The sequence below is a fragment of the Strongylocentrotus purpuratus genome, unplaced genomic scaffold (assembly GCF_000002235.5).
Source record: "Strongylocentrotus purpuratus isolate Spur 01 unplaced genomic scaffold, Spur_5.0 spur5_scaffold_3, whole genome shotgun sequence".
In the NCBI taxonomy this organism is placed as follows: domain Eukaryota; kingdom Metazoa; phylum Echinodermata; class Echinoidea; order Camarodonta; family Strongylocentrotidae; genus Strongylocentrotus; species Strongylocentrotus purpuratus.
Window position 1 is genome coordinate 5,129,958 of NW_022145609.1, and position 16,252 is coordinate 5,146,209.

General features: G+C 38.1%; 1 protein-coding gene across 1 annotated transcript; it reads right to left on the reverse strand.

The window, feature by feature from the left end:
* Positions 1–1,285: 1,285 nt before the first annotated feature.
* Positions 1,286–15,330, reverse strand: LOC115928713 (glutaryl-CoA dehydrogenase, mitochondrial-like). Its single transcript, XM_030996535.1, has 9 exons — positions 15,148–15,330; positions 8,874–9,053; positions 7,923–8,156; positions 7,245–7,374; positions 6,745–6,967; positions 4,939–5,042; positions 4,035–4,160; positions 2,540–2,700; positions 1,286–1,863 (listed from the first exon to the last, which is right to left on the reverse strand). Exons 1-9 carry the CDS (start codon positions 15,248–15,250, stop codon positions 1,790–1,792), a joined length of 1,335 nt encoding a protein of 444 aa, XP_030852395.1. The 5' UTR covers positions 15,251–15,330; the 3' UTR covers positions 1,286–1,789.
* Positions 15,331–16,252: the final 922 nt, after the last annotated feature.

Consider the following 16,252-nt stretch of genomic DNA (forward strand, 5'->3'; position numbering starts at 1 on the left):
TAAAAAGTTAAAACCCCACATACTGTATTAACAAGATGAGCTTTGCTCAATGCAAAATTAGAAGGGCGCAGATTTTAATTTGGTGAGTTTTATGTTGCCAGAAAAATACTTGTAAAATACTGAGATATTCAGTTTAAAGCATTAGTTTGACTCAATATTTATTTACAAATAAAATCTATTGTGTTCAACATCTTGATGTAGAACATTTCAGCTTAAGATGATTTGCCACTTAAAGAGACATTTATCAATCAAAATTTACATTTTTTTACACCTAGGTGACCTAGCACATCCATAGTTTCTATTCCATGCATACTCCAAGAGGAATCTACAACAACAAAATTAAAATAATAAATTCAGTAACAGGCCATGTTTCTGCTTTCAAATGCTTTTATTTACTCACACCATTTATACATGTTCAAATAAAAATATACACTTTGTAATTGTTGACATAATTCTTCTTTCAACGTCTATATCCCCATCAAATATGAAGAAGGATTTTGCGCCATTCTGCTTCTCGTCAACTTGTCACACATGACATTCATAATGGCATAACACATGGAAATAGGGAAAAATACAAGTTATCTCAAGAAAACAAACGTTTTGTGGAAAAATAAACACATTAAAATCATGCTAGTATCAGTTGAAACAAAAGAAACATACCCAACATTAAACATGACCATGCTATTGGCATATCAACAAAAACTTGAATGTAAAATGTGCCAGAGAGTTTTAATTTTTTTAATTGCTAAATAATGCACTTACTAAAGTGACATGATTTTCACCAAGGCCTCTACAAATTATAACTTTCATGTTGGCATATGATTGATTTGCAACTACTTAACCTTATTTCCACATATTCAAGGACATAAATTAAAACAATAATTAGTGCATGCACTTGTAAGCAAAGAGATAATGAATCAATTGAGAAAAATAGTTTTATGTCAACACTTGATGTAAGCTCATAAACATGACATCGATTGACCCCTTATTTGTAATAAGTTGTCCCTTCTACATGTATCTGTACACTAATGTGTATTTGGTAAGGGGTTACATTTAGGAATTCATTAATGTAATTTAAATATGTAAGTATTTAAGTATTATATTAAGTAAAAAAAAATATGATACAGATGCATATATAAATCAATTCAACTCAAAACTTGTAAAAGGAAATTAAGTCTATAGCAATATTTCAGACACAACTACAAAACATACACAGGCATTGTGTATTTTAATATACAGGTACATGTACATGTAAATTCACACATATTTTTCAAACATTTTTTAAAAATGGTCTAAGTAGGCAAATACTGTTGACACCCATGTTTATATTTTGATACAGCATACTCTCACTACAGTAAGAAAATTTGGGGAGGGGAGGGGGTTTTCATTTTTTCACGTATTGAATCTGAGTCCTAAAATGCAAAAAAAAGAATTAAATTTCACAGAATATGGTGCAAAAAGAAAGAAAAAAGTGACAATACCAGAATATCAAAGGACTTTTTAACGGACAGCTTTAGTACATCCTGTTGGTAATTATGATAGATATCTAAGACTTTCTCTAGAAATAACATGAGGAAGATAGTTAGCAAATGTCACACAAAGTGCAGGAACACCACGAAACAACTACTTCTTAGAATTACAGTCCATGCAAGCCCGGGCTAGGGGAAGGGAAGACAGGACAAGATCACAACCCCTGCCCCTCTCCACAGCTGGATCACATCAATAACATTGTCAGAGCTTTTTGGTTAAAGCTTAAGGGTAAGTCCATCATCTACTATGGTCTTGTCTTCTAGCCTGTAGCTGTGAACGACTGGAGTCCTGTGATAGCTCGACCAAGGATAAGCGCATGGATGTCATGTGTGCCTGCAAAAGATGCAACAATTATCAAGTTAATATATCGCATATGCAAACGATCTGATGCCATTGGTGTGGGGCATCATCTACACTTATAGAATGTGATATGAATACGATGGAATAAAAACTAGGATGCCAAGTACTTGTAAGTTAAGTGTGCTTGGAGGATCACCTACTTGCTGTAGAACAGTTCACAAACCCATTGAAATTAACCAGTATACATCTTATAAGAACTAGATATTCCTTATAAGCCTAGAGCATGTCAGATGCTAGCCAGCCATTACAATCAATCAATGTTTATACCCTGCATTTGACATCTGAGAAAAAAAGATGTATAAGTTGAAAGCATCACTATGAAATCAAAACAAATCATCTATGAATTGAATAAATTTGTATTATAAGTTGTTCCACTTTCATTTCAAATGGGTTCACTGTCAAATCATGTCTTGCTCGGCATTCAATGATACAACAACCACACCTTGTTCTTATCTTAAGTCTAAATTAGCATCATATTGGATAGAATGTGTAATTACAAATGTATACCTTATTCTTATTCTCTCCACACACTTTAGGTTAGGGTTAGGATTTCTCAAGGTGGCACAGTAGGTGGCTTTTGATACTAGAAGACTTCAAAATCATGCACGGTTTGCTCTGGAGAGCAAGCTAGAATATACAGATTTCTTACCTTCATACGTATTGACAGCCTCTAGATTCATGACATGTCTGATGACATGATACTCATCACAGATGCCGTTACCACCGAGCATGTCTCTAGCTACCCTGGCGATGTCCAGGGATTTACCACAAGAGTTCCTCTTGATCAGGGAGATCATATCTGGTGTAGCTCTGATGAAAAACAAAATTTATTTATTTATTTATTTATTATTTTATTTATTAGTCTTTTTTTAGTAGGGTGGCTCCATCAGTAGTTAAATACTGTTTTCCGTGGAGGCCCTACAACATAAATACAAAATTAACAAACATAATGAAAACAAACAATCCAAATCGAAACAAAATGAATTAAGTTACAACATTTTCAAACAAAAGAAAAGAAACAAAAACAATACAATGGACCAGTTCATTGATTTAAATTATTATAGCGCCAAAATAAAAGAGTAAATGAAGAATTTGATGGCGCATTTAAAAAAAAATAGGTAAAGTATTCCAGAAAGCTGCACCATCAAATGAAAAACTTTGTTTCCCCATCTGAAAAATTACAAGGTGAATGTGACTGAATTAGAAAATGACAGCTCAAGAAGTACAAAACTACAGTCAAACCTGCTTTAGCGACCACCTGTCTACAACGACCACATTCTTTGTTTCCCTTGAAAATGGTGTCTCATTGAAACATGTACCAAAGGAACCTGTCTACAAAGACCACTTTTTGTGTTTCCCTTGGGCAGTCGCTAAAGACAGGTTTGACTGTATATTAAATGTTGTCAGTAGTATTTCTACAATATCAGCATGATTGATTAGTCCTTCTTGTTCTGTAAACAATTGCCAACAATTAAAGAAAGAAACGGCAAAATACAGCATTTAATGTCAATGTCAACATAATTATCTCATCCCCAGAAGCTACATACAGGAACTGCCTGATTTGTGTCGGCAGTGGGTTAAATGAAAGAAATCTGAGGACTGTAAAGCATAGTAATAATCATTGCTGGAAGTTTCTTTAGACTGTTTGCATGAATCAGGTTAAATCACTTTCTTGTAGGAGGAAAGTCCAACTCAAGAATCTAGACATTATTTATTTTAGGAGAAGGAATAATTAGTTTTTTACTTCCCAAAAAAGAACAGGTACAGGTACCTATCTGTTCAAATAGTATGGCTGTTTGTTTACTTGGTGTCACATATTGGGTTTTGAGAACAGAGAAAAGAAAAGTTATCTTCTTTAAGAAATTTGTTATGGTATTCATCCTTTGAATAAGAAGAAACCCTTAAAAAATCTGTGAAATCAGGCATGAGCTCTGATTTTGGACATTTTGATGAGCCTATTCTTAAACATTGTCAGGAAAATTTCAAAAAAGGATTATACCAAGCGACCTGAATTAATTCATTTCATGTCAATGCCTCTTGTTAGACTGTCATCCCATCAGCCATACATAACCAGATTTGTTTATGAACTACATGTATTTCGTCATCAGGCAAGATCTAAAATTACATCTAAACTTTGTACTCACTTTCCTTGATCCTTGAGTCTTCCAACCTGAATACATGATTGTAGTCCAAGGGAGATCTCTGTCAACATGTCAGCCATCTTTTTCTGCATCAACTGATTCCTGGCCAACGGTGAGCCGAACTGAACCCTGGGAAGGCAAGATGACATCATAGTCAAACAAAAGTCACTCCAGCACCCTGTCTTGCAATCAATCCTTATCAATCACAACTCGATCTGGCGCTGCTCAGTGGCTGCCGGGCTCACGATCAATTAGGCAAAAAGAATTTCAGTTTTGGTTTAATAAAATTTGGAGTGGACTATTAGGCTATTATTATTATTATTATATGATCATATACGCATTCTACAAGAGTTGCCCAGGGATGAAGTAGATATTTGATTGTTAGACTCTATCAAGGGAATGAAACAATATCATGACCAATCAGCCTTAAAAAGTGCTCAAGTTGCCACCTTGCCTAATTTCACAGCCTTCAAATCATACACATCTATGTCAATTGAAAAAAAAAAAAATTCTACACAAAATTTAAAAATTATAAAACTCAAATTAAAAAAAGAAATACAGATTGTCCTCAAATTGACTATTATATTTATGTGTTCAAGTAATTAAAGAATAAAAACTACCAGAAAAAAATACACAAATTTCATAGAAACATCATTCAACAAAATAGGAGAGGATGAGGAAAAACCACACCAAATTCAGACTACGGTAGGCGTTGTGGCATGCGCCTGTAATCTAGCTAACAATGGAAGTTACAAACTGATTCAGCTGAGGACGCAGGTTTCGAAACTGAGTCACGTCTTTTGAATGGTGACGTTTAAAGGTCAGTCCCCAGACGTAAACAATCATATCCGATTCATACACGTCTGTAAAAGCCCAATACACACACACACATTTTTTAAAAACTTACCTGTCCAGTGTGTACTGTCTTGCTGTCTCCAGGCAGAACTCAGCAGCACCCAACGTGCCCCATGCGATGCCGTACCTCGCATTGTTCAGACAACCAAACGGACCCTGCAAATATGAACAAAGTTGTAATAATGCGTGAACTTACGATTGCTCTCAGGTGCACTATCGGAGTATGAGGGATCATGATGAATAAAGGACTGCATGTCTTTACTTTCGATGATGGCTCATTACCACAACTAGAGAGCCCGTTCAATTTGTTAGGTAGTTCACATAACTCTTTGTCTTTCAATAAATCACAACCTGTGAAAATGGGATTAGCTAGAATGTTCCTCAGTGGAGTGGGGTTTAACCCTATTTAGCCCGGGCTATTTTGAAACTGCATAGCCCGGGGAGGGGGGGCTTCTACGGCCCCCCCCCCTATGATCTTGGCCGTGAAACGACCGATCGCCGCGAAAATTTGCATACATGTCAAGTGAAGTGTATAGAATACTATGGTAATTTCAATTTTTTGAAAAATTCGCTCATTTGCATATTTATGGTAATTTATGCAAATAAGGTCATAGAATTCACATTTTTGCACATAAATCAGACATTATTCTTATTTAAGCATTCTTTTTCACTACATATATTTGTTAGACCATTTGGAATAATAATACAACACAAAAAATTGAATAACCAGGGTTATTCCTTATGTTATCTATTGTTTTGATAATTTCTTATGTATTTCTTTGTTTTTTTAACTTATGTATTTTATTGTTTTTGTTGTTTTATTTAATTTCCAACTATAATTCAACTATTTTGAACCCAAAATAAACACCTAAACTATAAACAAGACCAAATAACCAATGTTTTATCTCTTTATTTGAAAGATGAGAATTCAGTATGTTTTGTACACAAATCACAAAAATGAGCGATTTTCGGGCTGACATGCAAAGACAAAAGGACATGTGACTTTGTAATGGTAGGTCCGATTTTCAAAAAAATTCTTTCAAAAGATGCGCAAGACTTCAAAGAAAAAAGTCACAAAATTTCAGTGCAAGATTTTCTTGCGTTAAAAAATTATCGCGAAAAATGTCGGGGGGGGGGGCTTCTAAAGCCCCCCCCCCGGGCTAAATAGGGTTAAGCGCTGTACAGTGCAGAATTGCAACTGAATCCAGTGACCATGGTAACGAAACTAAAAGCACTTTGGTCGGTTACATAACTTACATTGTAAATATAAAGGTACCATATAAAAAAACAGTTGTTATTATCATGAAAATAATTAGCATGCACGAGCAGGACTGAACATGAGCTCCGAGTGCTCCAGTATCAAACATCCTCAGCAGGGCCCTGTTTCATAAAAACTTGTTACTAATAACAACTGCCACAGATCTATGACAGATCTGCTCACAGCCAATCAAATGCTAGGATTTCAGTAACTTATAACAATACACCAGTTTACGGTTATGGGCGACATTTTAATTTAAGGGTAAACAAACCATTGACCTCTAGAGGTCAGTGGTTTACGTGTAAAATAAGATAGCGCCCATGCAAATATGATGTGAGCGCACAGCGCAGGCAGTGTCATCAATGTTTTCAGATGTGCATGTATTGTTGCATCACTGCCTGCACTGTGCGCTCACATCATATTTGCATGGGCGCGTCTTAATTTACGTGTAAACTGACCTCTAGAGGTCAGTGGTTTGTTTACTCGCAAGTTACCCGCAAGTTAAAATGGCACCCATGTCAGCGCATGCGCACTGTTATAACCGTAAACTGGTGTATTAGCGTAACTAGGAGTAAGGGGTCAAAGGTCAAGACTACTCACCCCAAGGCCCTTGACATTAGGCAGCATGTTCTCTTCTGGGATCTCCACATCTTCCATCACAATCTGTCCCGTGGCCGAAGCACGCAGGGAGAACTTGCCATCGATGTAAGGAGCAGAAAGACCTTTCATTCCCTTCTCTAGGATGAAGCCTCTGATCTTGCCACCTTCCTCGTGGTTCTTGCCCCACACCACAAACACATCAGCGATCGGGGAATTGGTGATCCTAAGTAACGAGATACAAAAGTGCTTGGTTTAATTAAGATCATTTCAAATGCATAATATTTGTTATGTCTACTTTATATTTGCCTCTAAAAAAATTCTCTCCCTGCTAAGATAATTCATTTCTATTTTATCAACATAAATGTTCATAGTAGGGTAAAAGTGATTTATCATGTACAATGTATCAATTTCTCATTCATATGTGCAGCACAATGTCACGTTTTCAGCTTTTGGATCACATCCCCCTAGAATAAGAAATACTACCCTGGATGGATACATACCATGACTTGGCTCCATTAAGAGTGTATGTCTTTGATGACGGATTGTAGACTGCCTTGGTCTCCATACCTGCTGGGTCACTGCCATGGTTGGGTTCAGTCAGTCCAAAGGCTCCAATTAGCTCTCCAGAAGCTGTATGGCATAGTAGAGAAGAAGAGACAAAGAATAAGGTTGTTAAGTCCTGTGAATGCTGTGAGAGCTTCCTGAAAAAGTGTGCATTCTTGATGAAGTCCAATATGACAGGCTACATGTATGCGCTATATTACTGGTAACCCATGTTGTTCCAAGGGTAGGTTCATTCCCATTGAAACAAATTGTTTTATGCAGTTGAAATGGGTTGCTCAAATTCGTTATTAAGAAGCAAGATTTCCATGATTATTTTATTTAGGAAAAGTAATGTTCAGCCCTGTTACAGACCCTGCATGCTCCTGCTCTGTCTATCACTCTCACTGACTCCCCCCCCCTCTCTCTCTCTCTCTCTCTTCTTTTTCTTCTTCTTCTTCACTACCCCCCCCCCCCCCCCCTCTCTCTCTCTCTCTCTATGTCCGACAGTATTTATATTCTCCATGTGTTTCTCTCTATGTTGCATTCTTTTTCTCTTCCCCTCCATCTCTCTTCAAACATATCTTTATCTTTCTCTCTCCCACGCTCTCTTTCTATCTCTCTCTATACATCCTTACCCAGTCTTGGTAGGTATTTCTCTTTCTGTGCCTCTGTCCCATACTCATTGATAGGATGCATAACGAGCGAAGACTGGACGCTGAAAGCTGACCTGTAGCTGCTATCTACATACTCTATCTCCCTGGCAAGTAACCCATAAGCAACAGACGATACCCCAGCACACCCGTAGCCCTTGATGGTTGGCCCAAGAACTCCTAGAGCACCAAGCTCATGGAAGATATCTCGGTCAAACACTGCAAAGGTTGAAAGGGTAAGAAAAAAGAATTTATATTTAAAGATAAAGATCAGTTCTGGCATGCGATTGCATTGTGAAAGAAACGTTGTAGAATCCATCAGAAAAGGTTGATCATCTAGCATATAAGTATTGGTGTGTACTGCAAGGTTCTGGAATCATCAAAATGATAAGAAATTTGCCCAAGTCTTGGTAAAGTTACAAGCACTGTACACAGAAAGATGTATATGGGACTACGCAACACGTTCACGATATCTATCCGGTCCAGATAGATATACTAATTTACCAAATACATCAATTAGGAGGCGGCTTCTCGGCAAAATTTGTATCAAAACACATTCTTTCAAATGATTGGTAATAAGAGCTTCCATTTCATTTTTTGAGAGGGGGCATTTCCAAAACTGGTCTTTATCTTTAAAGCTCTACAAATTATACCTTAAGAATGACTTGTACATTTTTTATTTGAAATAAAAAGATCGATCAACATTTAAAACATGCACCATTCTCAAAGTCTTTCATATCATTGGCTTCTAAACCAAAATTGAGTCACTTTAGTCTCGACTCCATTTTTTAGAAATTCAAGGTCCTGCCATTTTTAAATGAATAGTAACAAGCAATTCTTGGTCATGAGGCTATAATGAAAACTAATCATAATCTCAGGATATGACTCTATTTGGTGCCTTGACCTGCTATCATCCTGTTCTAAACAACTATTTACCTCCGTTTCTATTTGCCATTAGGATCCTAGGCATGAGCTTCTCTTGGCAGTAAACTCTGAACTGATCCCGAACCATGATCTCTTCTTCTGTCAGCTGGCTCTCCAGATTGAGGGCATCTTTCCAGTTGAACTCCACCTTTCCTCCACTTTTTTTATCACTAGAATCTGACCTTGCAACAGCTATCATCAAAAGAAACATGCGGAGTTAAGGAAACTATAATTGTTGCAATTTTGTGGGTGGTACAAATAATTAAAAAATATATATATGCCAATAATAGCCATATTACACAAAGTAGTGCAAAACATTGAATTTTCTTCAAAAGAAATTTGATGGAATATTTTTAACAGATTTTACAGATCATGTTTCGGACATACAGGTACAATGAGAGAATGGAATGGGTTTAGAAAATAGAAGAAAAAAATGCTTTGGAATATTGGGGAAAGATATGAAATCAAAAAATTACACTGATGAAAAATATACCGGTAAAACTTAATTTGGAAATCTTTCACAAGAACTTGTGATACTTTGCAAAGTTCTAACTAACATCAATTTGCTGAGTCTTTCCTGAGTCTCTGAGATTGAGAATAAATTGGTCAACGAATCTGAAACGTTAGCCTTTACTCATTAGATTCTACATTTGTTTACAACTTTACATCACATAAATATGAATATAAATATAAAAGAGAACAAATTCTGAAAGCTTGGATTTCACATCATTTCAAATACAATTTTCATATCTTGGCTAAAAAACAATCTCCTAGCTCCTCCCATCCATAAATACAATAATGCTGCTGATGCAATGTCTATGCTAGCCCATCCCTCTAAACCATGACTAGGGTGTCTGAACGATTTTTCAATTTTCCCTTTGGGATCATTTTTCACCATTATGGTTGGATAATTGAAATATAATACATTTCAAATTTCAAGACTCACCGATGTTTCTATCAAAAGATATAGCCCCCAAAATCTAAGCAACATTCATTCAATTTTTGTCAGAATCGACGAAAAAGACGTACATGCAGAGTTATTTTGTTTTGCTAAATTTAGCAAAACAGCGGCATTGCGCAATATGCAAGCACATTCCTGTTGCTTTAATACATGTAGCTGTATGCGCTACTTGGACGCGTTCGCACGCTCCACCTCCATGGTCTTCCGTGTGCGGGTCCGTATGGCAATTCACAAACACACACGCGATACCGCATGTGTGTCCGAATGCATGCATGTGCAGATTCTACGCGTGGTCACCATGGGTTTGGGCTGAGCGGAGCTCACGCCTCGCTACTTAGCTAATACGGGAAGGGTACATTCAAACTGTAATAACTTGTGATCCCATGGGCCTAGCTAAAAAATAAGTGCATGGATATATTCCTTACGACTGGGACTACTTATCGGTCTGGGAGTCATTTCTAAAAAGTGGCTAATTTCGGAGCTGGGATGGGAACAACATTTGAATCCCTGCTTTGACCAAGATATTTTTAGAATTCCGAGATGACACCCCTTTGGAAATATGGAGATTAATCTGCTCTTTCATATGACACCTCATTTCTTGAGTATCACCTTCAGGATCACAAGAAATAAAGGTTTGAATCTCGATTTTTAAATATTAGCCTAGAAATGACCACAAAACGGAAAAAATTGACATTTTTTTCTGACAAATCTGCCAAGAGTCTGGGATATAAATAAATGACAACTAGGCACAGTAATACAAATACGATTTTCTGAAAATTCAGGTGTGATTTTTAAAGTTTCTTTCAAGTTTATTTCTGCGCATCGCAGCGCTTATTTTCTTCATTGCTTCAAAATCAATTTTTTTTTTGTTGCAACAAATTTGATACAAGGTCTGCGAGTGTTCCCTGTTCCTTGCGTGTTGGAAGTTAGGTCATAGTCTACATAGGTTGCATTGACTCTAGGGCTGCGACGAGTAGTCGAATGCTCGAGTACCCGCACTGTTGACAACTACTCGAGTACGATTTCTCATACTCGAATATTCGGCCGCAAAAAAAAAAAAAATAGTGACTGCCGCTGGCATGGTGCCGTCGGTAAATCACTCAGTCAGCTCAATCACTTTCAAACTCACCACTCAGAGACTGGGACCAAATGTCCGGATTTCTGTTTGGACTCGGAGGAAAATGGATTATTCTGCCATCTTTGGTTTTTAAAACAGCATTGTTTACTGTTGTTATTATTATTAAATCTGCGCCTTCAACTGCAACTCAAAGTAAAATTGCATGAGTTTTCGGAGACGGACCTGGGATACTGCTCCCGTGGTATGGTGGTGGCCAAAAAAAAAAAAAAAAAAAAAAATTATTAAAAAAAAAAAAATATTCGAGTATTCGCTTGTAAGCCTGGGAGTGTACTCGTGTACCTCATTACACGGTTGTGCACAGCCTTATTTGACTCGCACATGAACAAATGGGAGAAAACAAAATGTCAAATGGAGAAATAAACAAGCTTTTGTATAGTTATTAGAGATCTACCAAGGTTTGTTTGTTGGTTTAATTTATTATATAGTCTCAATTTGAATTCAGAATTATCTTACTGAAAAGTTAAGAACACCGAAGATGTTCTCGATCGTAGTTACTTTCATTTTGCCAGCAGCCAATCTAGCGTTGTTTTGGCAAAAAGCTAGCCTGTTACCTTCCCACTGCTAACCTATCGAGTCCCGGTAAATTTGCGCGCTGCGTATCTCCGAAGCTGCATTGGTCTCGTGGCAAACTCCCAGCCCGCTAGCTTCCCACCATGGACCAATCGTGGTATGGCGAGAGTGTGTGTGCGAGGCACGATTTTTAGTACGATTACTTCTTGGTCAGTTTTCTTATTTCTTTGGTTGTAGAGTAAGACTGCCAAACTTCGGACGTTGCCAAACTTCGGACAAAATTACTTCAACGGCACGAACGCAAAATATGAGCCTAGCTCAGGCAGGTACATGTAACTTGCATGCATTTGATACTACCACTAACCTACATGTATATCGTTAGTACAGAAAGTTAGGGCAGGTTGCCGTCTGCAAAACTCACAACAAACATCGAATTCAGAGACAGATTTCAGGTTACCTAGATTTTTACAGTTCGTTAACAGGGGAGTTAAGGTGTAGAGCCTCCAATATATCGATTACAAACAAATCCTTGGCATATTTCAGGTGGTTTCTGCCAAAATTATGGGAGCTTATGAGATACTTTTTAACTCTATTGTGAAAATTTTCTAATGGCGGCCATTACCACGGAGCTAGGGGTATAAACAGACTCCCCTACTGGAAGATGGCGCTCTTCCACGCTTCGGACAGGCAACATTGAGTGTTATTTTGACTACGAAAAAGTAGCGTTTTCGTAAGATTTTAGCACCAAAATATTGTGTGAGTGTTGTGAAATACACCTTTTTGATAGTTTTACCACACTTAAATCTACCCAAAACAAGAAAATAATACTCTTTTTCATGAAATCAACGCAGTCAAATTAACCCCCGTCGTACAATTTTTGATCTGGTTTCCAAACCTCTGATGAATGCGCACTTTAGCGGGCGCGCTATACATGCGCTATGCGCTATACGTGCGCTACACATAAACAGGGTCCAGACAACTCGCCTCGCCACAATACCCTGGACATCTCGCCACAATACCCTGGACAATTCGCCATGGGCGAGTTGTCCAGGGTATTGTGGCGAGTTGTTTTGGGGCGGGTTGTCTTTGTGGCGAGTTGTCTGGAATTCACATGAACGTCCGAAGTTTGGAATGAAAAAAGGTTCGGCGGGTAATTAAATAATTCTAGTTTTCCATTTCCTTTGCTAATTTTCTTTTACATGACAAACATAAACAGTATTTGCACAATAATAGTATATTTGGTCTTTCAATAATTAAAAAAGAATTTAATGTTTTCCCCCGTTATGTCTTAAGTGTCCGAAGTTTGGCGGTCTTTCTCTACAACAATTAAAAAGATAATTTCTTTAAATTAGCTGCTGACGTGGTTCATACTAATTGTCTGATGTGTTTTCAAGTCAATTTTGTGAATATTTTTTTTGGTATGAATTTGCCTAGGCTCTAGATCTAGAGTAGAGGCTCCGGTCTGCGGCCGATCCGCGGGAACTGCCGATTTTATTTTTATGCAAATACTCACAGCATACTGCAATACCCTCAATGTAGAGTCCATATACTTCCTCATTAAATAGAAGGCACAAATAACCTAACTGACCCACCGCGTGGTCAGCATTGTCCACTTTCGAAATGCTTCGAGTTGCCCTGAGTGCGGCCATGCATTTCCCGGCGGGCGGCATGGCTGGCACGCATTGCGTCACAAAGCTTTATGCGCAACGTCACAATCAAAGCATGTACCAAATTACTACGGGTAACCCAAACTCTCATGTTTATCTGTTGTTACGGTAATTTTGTCAAGTTTTAAACAATTTCACCTTTTCCTTAAATAGATCATCCCAACTAGGGAGGAACGGGGTACAAACTCCTAGAAACTAGCAGGTCATAGCGGGTACACACATCAGCACACATACCATCGTACACAAGCCTGCATGTTATGTGTGTATTGACAATACACACGAGGCAGGCACGCAATTACGACTCGGTTTGCGGCCTCCCCATGAAACTAGCCCTGCGGCGAGGTGGCACAATCAAAATTTCTGCGATAGGAAACAGACCACAGCCATCATACTTCCACAACAACATCAAATTTCACCTCCAATCAGACAAAGAGAGCTGCAATATTGATCTAGGCATGACTCGATCTCTTAACTTAAAAGTTAGCACCTGCTGGAATTTTCATCGCCGACTGGTGTCGTAGATTTCCGGCAACGCTAGGCAAATTCATGCAAAAAAATATATTCAAAAAATTGACTTGAAAACACATCACACAATTAGTCTGAACCGAGTCAGGAGCAAATTTGAAGAAATTATATTTTTAAATGTTGTAAAACCAAAGATATAAGAAGAAAACTGACCAAGTATCTGTACTAAAAATCGTACATGTAAAATTGGTCGTAGACTTTCGACAGCTGAATATGACGCGCACGGTTGCATTACGTGCGTTCTCGAATCCAAAATCGTAACTCACACACACACTCTCGCCATACCGCGAATGGTCCGTCGTGGGGAGCTAGCCGGCAGAGAGTTTGCAGCGATACCAACGCAGCTTCGGAGCTCCGCAGCGCGCCATTTTAGCGGGACTCGGAAAGGTTTGCGATGGGAAGGCAGCGGCCTAGCTTTTTGCCCAAACAACGCTAGATCGGCTGCTGCCAAAATGAAAATAACTACGATCGAGAACATCGTCGGTTTCTTAACTTTTCAGTGAGATAATTCTGAATTCTAATTGAGACTATATAATAAATTAAATCGACAAAGAAACCTCGATAGAACTCTTATAACTATACAAAAGCTTGTTTATTTCTTCATTTGACATTTTGTTTTCGACCATTTTTTCGTGCGCGAGTCAATGTAAACTATGTATTACCAAACTTTCAACACGCAAGGAACGGGGAACACTCGCGGACCTCGTAACAAATTCGTTGCAAAAAAAAATTTCAGGGGTGATTTTGAAGCAGTGAAGAACATTGGCGCTGCAATGCGCAGAAATATACTTGAAAGAAACTTAAAAAATAATACCTGAATTTTCAGAAAATCGTATTTGTATTAGTGTACCTAGATGTGACTTGTTTATAAATCAGATTTTATGAAGATTTGTCGGGAAAAAATGTCAATTTTTTCCGTTTGGTGGTCATTTCTAGGCTAATATTTTAAAAGTTGCATCAGTAATGGGCCCGATGTTTCTCTTATCGTACTCGCATGTTATTTCTACATAGATTAAACATAGGATGGTTGAGGGTAAGACCAGATAACATTATAAAAAAGATATATCCTTCCACCCTCCCATATCCAAGTTTTGGGCTGATTATTGCCGACCCACCGCAGCAAGGCCATTCAGATTTTCGTACGCGCCCAAAGCGCCCTCTAGTGCCCCATGAATGTGCCTAGCAACGCTGACGGATACTCCGTACCGATCGGAGCATCTGCTACAGACGTTTTCGGCAAAGCAGAACCTACCGGGGAAGCCACGGTAGGTTTCAATCGCATATTATTGATTTGCATGTATTTTTTTCTGTGGTCTATTCCATGCCGCAAACCGCAGCATCTACTCTATGAGGGGATTTTATTTTTAGCACACAACATACGGCGCGCGATCAGATACCGTACCGTGACAACAATATAAGTATGTGGTACAATGTATTATAAAACCGCTATTACATCAGAGATCTTTGTTTATAAATAAAGGATACATTCAGTTGCTGGTAGCGTTCCTAAGGATCTACATGGTGAAAAAACAACTGGTTGAACTAGTTTCCTCAGTAAATCGGATGTTAAAATTCTCCGGACGGCCATTATTTCTATTATTCAGTCGTAGATATGATCACTCTGACGAAGTAGGTTTTCTTTTTACGCAATCTAATCAATGACGTCTTATGATCAATAGCCTTCATTTCAAACGACTTCAATAATTGCTTGTGAATACAATTAATGTCAAAATTACATTATTTTCATTATGAATATGAATATAGATCGAAATTGAATTCTGTAAATCAAATAGTATATCTAAAACAAAAATAGGCCCTTCATCTGTTGCATTTGTCATCACATTTTTAGTATTTTATAATGATTCAAACAAAAATAAACCTTAGCGACTAGACAAAATTTGACGACGGCTATTCATTTCGACCAATAAGAAACACTGAATGCAACACACCTTCATCCGCAGCAACGCTGCAGTTCTGAGACAAAAAGATAATTTGGCAAAATGATGAAAGGTGAAAAAGAAATAAAGGAAGAAAGAAACAGGAAAAAACAAACTCATAGTGAATCCATGAACTAATGTTAGAAGAAGTTATAGATCTGAACAGAAAAAAATAAATCGCAAGAAAACAGAAACAAGTTTTCAAACAAAGAAAAAACAAAACAAGAAAAAGAGAAAAATTCAAGAGAGAAAGAAAGAATCGCAATTTTTGGATTACGAAAGAAAATATTTGTATACCCAGGCGCGGATCCAGGATTTCTTGGGGGGGGGGGCAAATTTGAAATTATGCAAGCCAAATATTGGTAAGTAGTGGTGACCAGCATTGACGTAATGGGGGGGGGGGGGTGCAGGGAGGGGCAATTTTTCCCCTCCCCCACCGCCCCCTGGCTACGCGCCTGCGGAACATATTTTGATACCTTGTCCGCCCCCAGAAACTCAGGGGTTTAAGGCATTAATTTACGGTCAGATAAGCATTCAGGGGCTTGCCTTAGGGCCCCTGGTAGGGTCGAGAGTGCGGAGCCACCGGAAGCTCAGGGGTTTTAGGCATATATGTCAATACCTTATTTGTGACAGGCCACTGCTTGGCGTGAGGT